The sequence below is a fragment of the Labrus mixtus genome, chromosome 4 (genome assembly GCF_963584025.1).
Source record: "Labrus mixtus chromosome 4, fLabMix1.1, whole genome shotgun sequence".
In the NCBI taxonomy this organism is placed as follows: Eukaryota; Metazoa; Chordata; class Actinopteri; order Labriformes; family Labridae; genus Labrus; species Labrus mixtus.
In genome coordinates, this window is record NC_083615.1 from 11,761,254 (window position 1) to 11,772,186 (window position 10,933).

Below are 10,933 nucleotides of genomic sequence, written 5' to 3' on the forward strand. Positions count from 1 at the left end.
AATGAGAAGAATTCATAGTAAGAAGGAGAAACATACTGTAAACATCACCTGCAGTTAAATTGTAAGGACATGTAAAAAGGTCATACCTTCTTCACTCTCTGGTTTCTGAAGCACCATCTTCCTTGCACGAGGTTGGGGATGGGGCACTGGTTGTGGGGGTGTGTTGGGCGGTCTGTCGTTGGAGTTTATGGTTCTCTCTGGTGTTACGGGTGCTTCTGACGCCACATCTTCATCTTCCTCTTTAATTAGTGGACTGGAACATTCTGGGAGCTCCTCGATACCAGGGGAGGCCATTCTGCGGCCAGGCAGGGTTCTCTTACTGGTGGTACTGGCCGAGTCCCAGTCTGATGCATCTGTGCCATTAAGACAAGCAGCTGTAGGTCAATAACCACTACCTCCCCATGCCATGATTTTATTTATGCACAGTGGCTGCTCTATCAAGCTTCTCTATCAAGTTGGGGTCTCAAAAAAGGAACTACAGTGACAACTTTATATAGTTCACCTCATCTAATCAGCTCGTTTATTTTTACTGACCTGCTTTGTGGGCTTCAAAAAGGACAATGACAGGAACATACAAAAGGGTTATAAAGTCATCGTTGCATGCAGACAGACAGCTAAAAGACACTAACTGCTTCAAAGTAAACTATAAACATATTGACGAAAATAGTTTCATTCCAGAAGATCAAAATAAGCTTGAACAATTAATGACAGAGAAGAACTGTTCATTTTACCTTCAAGATCATCAACATCTCCCAGACCAAGCTCCTCCATCAGGTCTGTAAAGGAGATACAAAGTAAAATACAGAACTCTTCTTTCAATGATTCTTACAGTTCAGAAATAACAGAACCTGTGATGTCCCAGAGTAATTACCTGTTTGCTCTTTTTCTCCTTGAAGTTTGCTCAGGACACTAAGTGGTTCCCATTTGGCTTTTTCTGTCTGATAGAAAGAAAAAAAACAACACATTCATTTTTGCAACATATTGTAATGTGTTTAACCCTTTGCTGCAATTAGTTGCTTAACCTACCTCTTTCTGTTGGGCACAACCCTGATCAACCTCCTCCTGTTCCCCTCCGTTATCATCACTTTTATCGTTTGCAACTGTAAGAGAGATGAAAAATGTTTGTCATGTTTTAAACTAAAACGGTTACCTGTAAAATAAAATGCAACATTCTGATCAAGCAAGATGAGTTTGAGCAATGCATTCCCATACAAATGAGCTGATGGTTATTAACCAAAACAATGCATTGTTAATAGGCATAAAACAAGCATACAGATTCCCTGCTGGGGTTCAGCATCAGCAAAGAATGCTGGTACTCACCTATTAATACTATCTGAGCTAAAACCTGAGAAAACCAAGCAAGCTGAGAAGAACCAGTGGCCTTAATTTTGGGAAAATGCAGTTAAGTGGTAACAGGCAAGGTGGAGTATTAGTTTGTGATACATGCATTCTCTTATGGTGAGCATGAGCTGATGGTCAGGCCCCTGTTAGGTTAACATGCTGTTCCTACAAGTCAAAACATTCATACCCCCTTCCTGGCTGCCTCTTGGCCTGTCTACATTCCTCCAAGGTTCTAGCACTGCCATCCTATTGCTTCCTTCCCCTCTTAAGAAAGAGGGAATATAAAAGAAGTCTACAAAAGAAATGTAGCATAAGGTTGGAAAGACTGCTTTGATCAATGAAGATTACATTAAATATAAAATCATGTCAAGTCTAACAAATGAATGTTTGAACATCAGACTGAATTTATGCAGGCATTACTTGACCAAGTATGGTTTCCTACAATTATGGTTAACGGAGGTCAAACTAATTCTGCAGCATGAAATGATGCATGGAATGATTTGACTGCTTTGGACAAAAAAGGAATAAAGAAAATAGATCTACCTTTTTGAATCTCTTCCTTAACAGCAGACATCTTTTCTTGATCCTGAGAACGTAAGCTTTGGTTCTCCTTTTGTGGCATTGTTGGGCTTTCAGAGTGGGACTGAAAGAGAACAATCTGTTAGGAGCTTTTATGATAATCTTCTATCCCAAGCAGGTGTTCCAAAATGTATTATCGTTATACCTCAGAGTCCCAGGTATCCTGCTCTTCCTCCCCCTTCTCTAGACCCAGCTCAGACAAGAAATCTAGATGCAGAAAGATATAGATTAAGAACAATGAAATAAATTAAAAGCAGTGGTAGCTTCAGCATCATTTGCTTGCTGTTAGGACATGATATTTAACTCTATGGGTTTTGCATAGTACACTTTGAATCATTTCAAAACATGTCTTGTTGCATCTTTATCCATTCACATGTTTACAGTTAATACTTTTCTTAATGTACGAGTACATTAACTATGGTCTATGGCGATAACTACTGACATGCAGTTCTACCTGACATGTTCTATTAAGATTTGCTCTTTACAATACCTCTTTCCTTGTTTTTAGAACCTTCTGACTCAGGCACAGGCAATGAGGCTGGAAGGGACCCCGGACTCCCTTCAGGTTGTTCACTTTCCTCTGATAAGTCTTCTTCCTCCTCTTCATCATCATCATCATCATCATCTCTCATTACCTCATCTTGTTCTTTCTCATCGTCATCCTCAGTGTACTCTTTGTCCTGTGTAAAGAAAATAAATGTTGTCTGTTGTGTGTAATCTGTAATCTTGTTCTTCCAATCTATTTATACTACTGGTGTGTCCATATGCCATTATTGATGAATAGACTAGGGAGTTCAAAGGAGAAAATTCAGGGTTTATTGGGGCCACACCACAAACTGCTACACTACAGTTAAAAATCATCTTTTCTACATCGATTTTACCTGAATGGCATGCTCTTCAACATTTCTGAGCTCTTGACTTGGCACTTGACCTACACTCTCTACATCAGGTGAGTCTAGATCAACATCATCAATGTCAGTCTGAGGTAACTCTTCATCAGACAATGTGCTCCTGTCTGAATCATGGAGTTGACCATCAACGACATCTTCTTTGGTGGGAGGGCATGACGAAATATTTTCCCTTATTGGCTCTTTATGGAGGTCATCACTTGACACTCCTTCCAGGGGAACAATGGCACTTTTAGTTTCTAGTGGAACATATGCAATCAATGTAGCCTCGTTTTCATTGTCAGATTTGTCACCTTTGAACACACACCTATCATCGGACACTTTGACTGTTGCGGTAGCAAAATCGTACTGCAGCTTTTTGTCCATGCTGTCAGAGTCCTCACTTGGTTCATCATCTTTGCTGGCATTGTCTTTCTTAACAACCAGCTGTTGTTCCCGCTCATCCCCTGAAGTCTCACCATTTCCTTCATCATCGCCTTCATCTTCCCCAGGGTCATCTAACTCTGCTTCATCCTCTGGCTTTGTGTTGATTACACTTGAGGGCCTAGACTTTGGGGACAGCACATTGGATGGGGTAGTAGGACATGTCTTCAAGATGTTACCACATTCTGCTACTTCATTCTTCACCATCTTCTGCTGTTCTGATTCACTTAGTTCATCGTCATCATCCCAACTATCATCGTCACCTTTCTCATTCTCTGAGTCTCCTTTTCCTTCGACTTGTGATAACTGACTAACTGGTTCCACATCATCATCATCTGGCACTTCATCCTCAGGTGCCGGCGACAATGCAGGGGAGGGGTCATTTGACTCTTTGTCAATACTTTCTTTCTCTTCATCTTCCCTAGAGTCATCAGAACATGGCTGCTCTCTAGTCTGGTTTACTGTGACAATATTTGTTTCAGTATCTGGTGGAAGTACATCACCTCTAGTGATGAAGCCATTATCATTGCGGTTGTTGTTTTCAGAGGTAGAATCCCAATCTGATTCATCTGCTGTTGCTTTTGCTGGTCTGCTTTCAGGCTTAGGAGTGCTTGTTGGAGATATCGTCAAAGAGTATGTAGGTTTATCTACTGCCCGAGGTGAGGCACATTTTGGAGATTGTACCACTGCTGAAGAAATATCCCGGGAAGTATTTACAGGGTCTTCATTTGGATGAGATAACGTTGACTTTGAGTGCAGTGTTGATGGTTCTGGTTGTAAATCTGATGGTTGAACATCACTTTTGTGATCTAGAATTGCTTCTTGGACTTCATCTTTTTCAGGCAGCTCAACGTCGCTGTCCTCCAAGGAAGAGCCCCATGAGGATTTCTGTTTATTTTTTTTGGAAGCTTCTTTTTTAGATCCAGCATCAGTGGAACCGTCTGTATTTTCCTCCTTGTCCGCAGGCAGCGCCCTCATTCGATTAGCAAGGACAGTCTTGCGACCAATTCCCCCTATTTGATTTTCATCATCATCACTGTCATTCCAAAGTGTCTCACCACTGTTTTGTTCATCAATCCAGGAGTCATCGTCTTCTTTTTCCACTTCTCTTTCACAGTCTTCCTCTTTAATGGGGCCTTCTGATAAACCCATGTCTGAATTAATGTGATGGGCTGATGACTTTACAAAGTCCTTCCCAAGACTATCATCTTCATCAGAAAATTTTGACTCTACCCTAATCGCTGACACAACACAATCCTCTGCTACATTTAATGTTGCTGGTATTGCAAAACTTTCTGTCACAGCTGGGCTTTCATGTTTTAAGTTCTCTGTTATGGAGTCTTTCTCAGTCTCACCAACAATACCAGAACCAGTGCCGGGTACATTTTGAGGATCAGAGCCATCAAGAATCTCAAGGGCACTGGCAACAGAAGGTTTTTGGTTATTTTCAAATTCAGTAGTTTTGGCCTCCACAGTAGCCACATTGTTCTCATCCTCCTCCTCTTCACATCCATTTTCTTCTTCATCCTCTTCCTCACCATCCTCCTCACTTTCCTCATCATCCTCTTCATCTTCATCATCTTCTTCTTCTTCCTCCTCCTCTTCTTCTTCTTCTTCCTCCTCCTCCTCTTCATCTTCATCATCCTCTTCTTCCTCCTCCTCTTCCTCTTCTTCTTCTCCATCTTCTTCCTCAGACTCCTCAGGTTCTGGGCTTCCTTCTTGAGGGTTAGATCTCGCTTTGCTACTTGATGGTTGCTCTGAGCATCTGCTTTTCTCCTGCTCAGCTACACTGTCAGCTTTTTAGAGTAGGGGAGAAAAAATAGGGAGGGAAAGATGTCTTAGACATGCAAATGGAAAAGTTGTCAAAACTTTAAGTTACCTTTCTATAGCTTGGAAGAGGGCTAGAAGTCATCTGGGGTGCTTTGGAAAAGAAGGAAACAGGAGAGGGATCTACTGGTTGCTGCTGAGTTTTGCTTGATGGTAAAGCGTGTGGGAGGTATGGGATTCTCTGGACTCTATTTTCACTCTCTGGCTCTGATTCTGTACCACTCAAAGATCTGTCAGGCATGGCAGATGCTAAAGGCAGGCAGGGACAAAAGATTACTAACAAAAAACACAAACTATGGGAAGACACTAACAAAACAGTAAGTTAAAAGATATTTAGTACCTTGTCCTCTTTCCGATGCAATCAATTTTCTTAGGTTTACCCTCTGTGGTTTCTGAAAGACAGCATATCCTGTGAACACATTTTTGGAAAATCACACCAGAGACACACATTACGAGAAAAAATGATGTACAAACCTTTTCAATTAAAACCGAATCATCATCATCATCTGATGAAGGCCACTCATCTGCTGCACTTTTTGAAACCCTGATGGAAGGAGAAAAGTGGTTTGAGTTTTGATGTAAATTGTAACTGTAAGTAGCAGTTCTTTGGGAAAAAAAAAAACTTTGCTCACCGGCTTAGTGACTCAGACTGAGAATTGTCTTCAAAATCTGCAACAAAGCATAGGAACTTATTTCCAGCGAATCACCACTTAACCTCATTTGAAGAGGTGATGTCATATCTTAATGTCAAAACTGTCAAAATATGGAAATTCAGAGAGCTTCTACATCTAAAAAACAGAAATTGTTGCACAGGTCAACAGTTCTAGCAGCAAAACAAATAGCTTTTCCTGCAAACAAGAGAGTTTAGAGCACCCATCCTCATTAATTGTTTCTGGAAAGAAATGCAGTCTTTGACTAAGTTTGCAGACAAGGTTCATCTAAGCAAAGTAATACCTCCCCCTGCTTCATTTGATCCATGCTCTAGATCCAGTCAAGAGGTAATGCATGAGGAATGAATGAAATAATCAAAGTCAATAATGAATAGACACAAATGTATCCTCGTACTACTACGCTCACCTTTATGCACTTAAAACGAATATCCTTACCATCTTTGTCAGTGGCTGGTCCTCCCAAAGAAAAGCCTGCTTCAACATCCTGTGAGGGACTTCCCAACAAGGTTTTTTTCTTCTTTTTGCTTGGGCCTTGAAGTGATAGGGAGGGCCCATCGTTCCTTTGGGTACTGTGCTCAATGATCAGGAGGGAACATCTACAAGAGAATGAAGACACAGTAAATGTCTTAAGCCTTAACCTCTGGACTATGACCCTACCTACTTTGTCAGATTCAGGTGTGTGTCAAGGAAAATTACAGAAATAATGAAGACCAAAACTGATTCCTTAGGCACTGGTTTAGCTCAGTGCTTAGAGGTCGTGGGTTCTAACTGGTTTAGCTCAGTGCTAGGCCGGGTTCTAATCCGACCACTGCCCTTTATGAATGCTGCATGTCATTCCCTACTCTCTCCTCACAACATTTCCTGTCTCTCTTCAGCTGTCCTATCAATAAAGGCCCAAAAACATCACTTAAAAAAATATTTCTTATGAGAAAATTTAAACTTGATAATAAATTGTGTTTCTTTTTGGGCTTGCTCGCTTTCATTTGTTCACCTTTACTGAGGAAGTACCACTCAAGGAACATAAGTGTAAGAATAAGAGGCAAAGCTTACGGATGATGGCCATTCATCACTGCATAGTCATCAGCTGACCATCCTTTGGTATCCTTTAGAGTGATATCTGCTTCGAATCGCAACAGCAGCCGCAACATACCGATTTGTCCATTGCCGGCAGCTATCATTAATGGGGACCTGCAGGTAAGACCCATGATAGCAACATGACCAACTTTAAACTAAGAATTCTCACATCTCAAGTTAGTGGACATTTAACAGAAACGCATCATTATTTAGAACTCACCTTTGGGCTTGGTCGATCACATTCACATCAGCACCCTCCTTGAGAAGAAACTCAGCCATTTCAATATGGTCCTCACGGACTGCCACAGTCAGAGGTGCGAATCCCTCCTAAAATTAGACAACAGTGAACATTAATTTAGCAGCAAACGTCACTAAAGTACGTGAATAGAATATCAAAGTTTATAGGGGGCAGAAACATTCCAAATTACATTCAGGAATAGAATATTTTCAAGTACTTGTTTTACTCACAATTCAAATAAATATGCTTTCATTTCACCAGGTCTGTTTGAGTGGAAAACAACTTGATGGTTGGCCTAAGGCTGAGAGGTTGCATTGTGGTAGACAAAAAGATAAAATCACCTTATTTTGAGCATTGATGTCAGCTTCATGCTCGAGCAGAAGGACAGCAGTGGAAATTGAAGGGATGTTTGCTGCCAGATGTAGAGCTGTATTGCCATTGATATCCACCAGATTAGGCTCGGCATGATTCTCCAGCAGTATGCTTACACAGCGTTCATGCTGGCCTTGCACTGCCTGAAATATGTAATTATGATCATTACGATATTTAACATTTAATAAGGAATCATTCTGTGTTGGATGTTCATCGTAGAGTATTACCTTTTTCAAGGCGGATCTGTTTTGATTGTCACATAGGTTAAGCTTGGCTTTGCTTTCGACAAGGAATTGCACCACCTCAACATGTCCGCTGGCGCAGGCAATATGAAGTGCGGTCCTAAAACAGAAAGGAGAATTTCTCAGATGCAGACATTCTTGTTCTTTAACATTTCCTCAGACATTTGTTATACCCCTGCATTACTTTACTAGTCCCCTATCCAAACAACTTAATGACTTCAAAGTTCTATGTATTCAATGCAGAGCCTGTCACATTCCGCAACATCATTTTAAAGAAAATGTAAAACATTTTCTAGATTTAGCCTCTTTAACCTCAGAATATATAATTTATTTATCTTAAATAAATGCAAATCAAAGTTTTTTATGCTTTGTACCATATGTGGTCCATGCAAACACACACAAAAATAAATAAAGGTATTAATATGAAAAATAAAAAATAAATTCAAAACATCAATTTGATCTCTGGGGAATGTATTAAGGTTTTTTTCTCCCTTTTTTGACATTTTGCAGACTAAATCATTAATCGCTTTTATCATTAAAATAATTGGCATATTATTGAATTTAATGATTTGATAATTATATGATGAAAATAATCATTACTGTCAACCTATTCAATTCATCCCTATATTTGTTGCTATATCATGTTCATTCCACTTACAATTTTAGATGCATGTAACACAAGTTTTAAAGCTTGACATTTAAATGGTTTAATAATTATTGATCAACGGGAACATTTCACAAATTCTGACAAGCCATTCCATATTTTCACCAATTCCATGCATCCGGGCAAATTGACTCAAGTAAGCCACTTACACTGCTTAGTTACTTTTGACACATACTGATTGCATTTGGTAACTGGATCTGACTTTGAAACATAAGTAGTAAAAAAACACAGGGGTGTCATGTACATTTCAAACAGCAGGTAGAGTGCCGTTAAAAGTTTTATAATGGACATAATTTTAACCCAACCCAGCTCAAGTATACAAAATGTGTTTACATACCGTGAACAATACAGATACATTGTCTGTTTTAAATAGCTGCAATTAATGAAATAATGTGCATTTCTGCAGTCATATTTAAATGGACAATTTTGCTGGTTTTCTAAATATACTTATGAGTTCAACAAAAAAAATCCCTGAACCATACAGTATATTACAATTATTAGAAAAGCTGTAACTTTTTCAGATAAAGGAAAACTTGTATGTACACTAATGAAAAATGTGTTGAGAAAAAAAGATACCAAACGTGTCCCAGGAGACAAGAGGATAAAATGATCATGCCAAGTAATCATAGCATTTAAAGAACCATTTACATAGCATAAGGTATTATGCTAGAGTATTGTAGGCAAATAATAAATACAGTAAAGCAAATTTCAAGAAAGAGACAATATGTACTGTTATCCCACATACCTGTTCTCCTTGTCAAGTTGATTGATATCATTCTTTTTAGCAAGCTGCTTCAACTTTGCCAAATCACCCACTGAGGCTGCCTTGTGAACCTTGCCAAGGTCCTTGTCTTTAAGTTCATAGCCGACTGAAAGCACACTCCCATTGTCAGGGGTACCGGACGGGTGTTTCTTTTTCTTTGTAAAGCTGAATATCTTCTTCATTTTACACAGCAGCACAGCATTGCTTTTTGCACCGTCACTACCTGACAGTCGTCTGGTGCTGGAGGATCACCACAGGCGGTTCTTCCATCCCTATAAATAAGACGTTCAAAGCGGATTAGAAGCCTATAAAACCGTACTTAGAACACCGCAGTGTTGCTTGAAGAAATATTACTTACTGTATCCCTAATAATGTCCCACACAGTTATATACAGTAAGTAGCTCTAGCGCATATATGGCAAAGTAAACAACTGAATATAGGAAAGCTTTGAATACCATTTAGTATCTAGCTAATTACTTAACCACAGCGTTAGGTGATGGTTAAAAGACAGTTTTCAAGCTAACGACAGCGGTGAAGTAGAGGCTTAGCTTCGTACACCATCATTTACTTGACCGTACCTTCAAGCAGGACGTCCTTTACAAGGTTATTCAAAACCTTTGCTTAATGAAAAAAAAGTAAGTACACAATAATACACAGAATTTGATGAAATAACGATGCACAAGAAGCTCTAGTTTGCTAACGTTGCTCAGCGTTGTTTAAATGAACGTAGTTAAGCAAGTGTTATATCTTGTGGCTTGTTACCATGGAAACTGACTGTGCGAGAAGTACGCTAACATATAATATCCTAATTGCTAATGATAAAATTAATAAATGCACCTTTCTGTGTTACTGTGCAATGCAGCCCTCGTCGATTTATTTTAAGACAAAGTGTGTTACAGTTTAATACGACGTTACATCCGTATTTATGTGCAGAATAATATGTTGCCTAGCAACATAAAGGTTAGCCTCAGTTGGCTCCGTGCTGCGCCTCCCACGTCGTCACTTCACAGTTGATGCAAACCGCCACATTTAAACTGGATTTGTAACGTAAACAGAGCCGAGCACCGCGGGGAAAGACACTGACGCAACCTAGCAAGACTCGTTTTCGGTTCAAAGAGACTTTTGCTGGGTTCGTTAGTTGCTAGACTGGATGACACAAGATCAACCATGCTAACTCAAAGCTAATTAGCGAGCATTGATGTTAAAGCCAAGATGCTAACTAAATCTACTTTACAAAGATCGGTAAGGCGAAGGCAAGGGAGGTACGCGGTGGTATAGCAATATTTTTCTTATAACTATGTGTGTGTAATTAATGCTAAAAACAGTGCATTAAGTCAAACACCAACCTGTTGATTATCGGACTTAAGACCACCATCAAAAGCTACCTAAAGCTAACGAATATATGCCCAAGGATGCATGCTGGCTGTTTGGTATATAATGAACCAACCAGAAATGAGCTTGGAGGAACCACCGATTTCCCTGACCAATAGGAGCCTTCGGTTTCTGTAAAAAGGTTGGTTTACAAACATGGTGGTTGCTTGCTGGCGAAGTCTTATTGTGTAATGGAAAAGGTTTACCACTTGATGGCAGCATTTGCATTGGAAGTTATACTAAGTTTTTCCCATCAGTAGCGCGGTAGTTCTTAGTGCAGGGGGGTAGAATAAGTGTTCAGACCTCCCACTTAACTAAAAATATCAATAGGCTTAAGTAAGTAAAAGTAGGTTATTAATAGACAAAAAAATCCTCTAAAGTAAAATTATACATCTGTTTTAAATATTGCCTGTCAGTGTCTTACTATTATACTGTGGATATTACCTTATTTTATTGTAGA

General features: G+C 39.6%; 1 protein-coding gene across 2 annotated transcripts in view; it reads right to left on the minus strand.

Annotated features, from left to right (window-relative positions):
* Positions 1-10,524, minus strand: part of si:ch211-272n13.3 (ankyrin repeat domain-containing protein 26) — a 29,219-nt gene extending 18,695 nt beyond the window's left edge. Inside the window, exons 1-21 of one of the 2 annotated variants that reach the window (XM_061035856.1) lie at positions 10,449-10,524; positions 9,085-9,374; positions 7,661-7,775; positions 7,403-7,576; positions 7,044-7,150; positions 6,800-6,937; positions 6,185-6,345; positions 6,033-6,059; positions 5,711-5,747; positions 5,553-5,622; positions 5,419-5,470; positions 5,131-5,327; positions 2,411-2,600; positions 2,066-2,127; positions 1,885-1,984; positions 1,529-1,633; positions 1,027-1,100; positions 872-938; positions 732-776; positions 535-546; positions 87-353 (exon numbers count right to left, since the gene is read on the minus strand). In XM_061035856.1, the coding sequence (XP_060891839.1) occupies positions 87-353; positions 535-546; positions 732-776; positions 872-938; positions 1,027-1,100; positions 1,529-1,633; positions 1,885-1,984; positions 2,066-2,127; positions 2,411-2,600; positions 5,131-5,327; positions 5,419-5,470; positions 5,553-5,622; positions 5,711-5,747; positions 6,033-6,059; positions 6,185-6,345; positions 6,800-6,937; positions 7,044-7,150; positions 7,403-7,576; positions 7,661-7,775; positions 9,085-9,284 (2,200 nt within the window). In that variant the 5' untranslated portion in view covers positions 9,285-9,374; positions 10,449-10,524. The remainder of the gene's footprint in view (positions 1-86; positions 354-534; positions 547-731; positions 777-871; positions 939-1,026; positions 1,101-1,528; positions 1,634-1,884; positions 1,985-2,065; positions 2,128-2,410; positions 2,601-5,130; positions 5,328-5,418; positions 5,471-5,552; positions 5,623-5,710; positions 5,748-6,032; positions 6,060-6,184; positions 6,346-6,799; positions 6,938-7,043; positions 7,151-7,402; positions 7,577-7,660; positions 7,776-9,084; positions 9,375-10,448) is intronic. The other variant, XM_061035857.1, reaches the window with a different exon arrangement.
* Between the last annotated feature and the right edge of the window lie 409 nt (positions 10,525-10,933).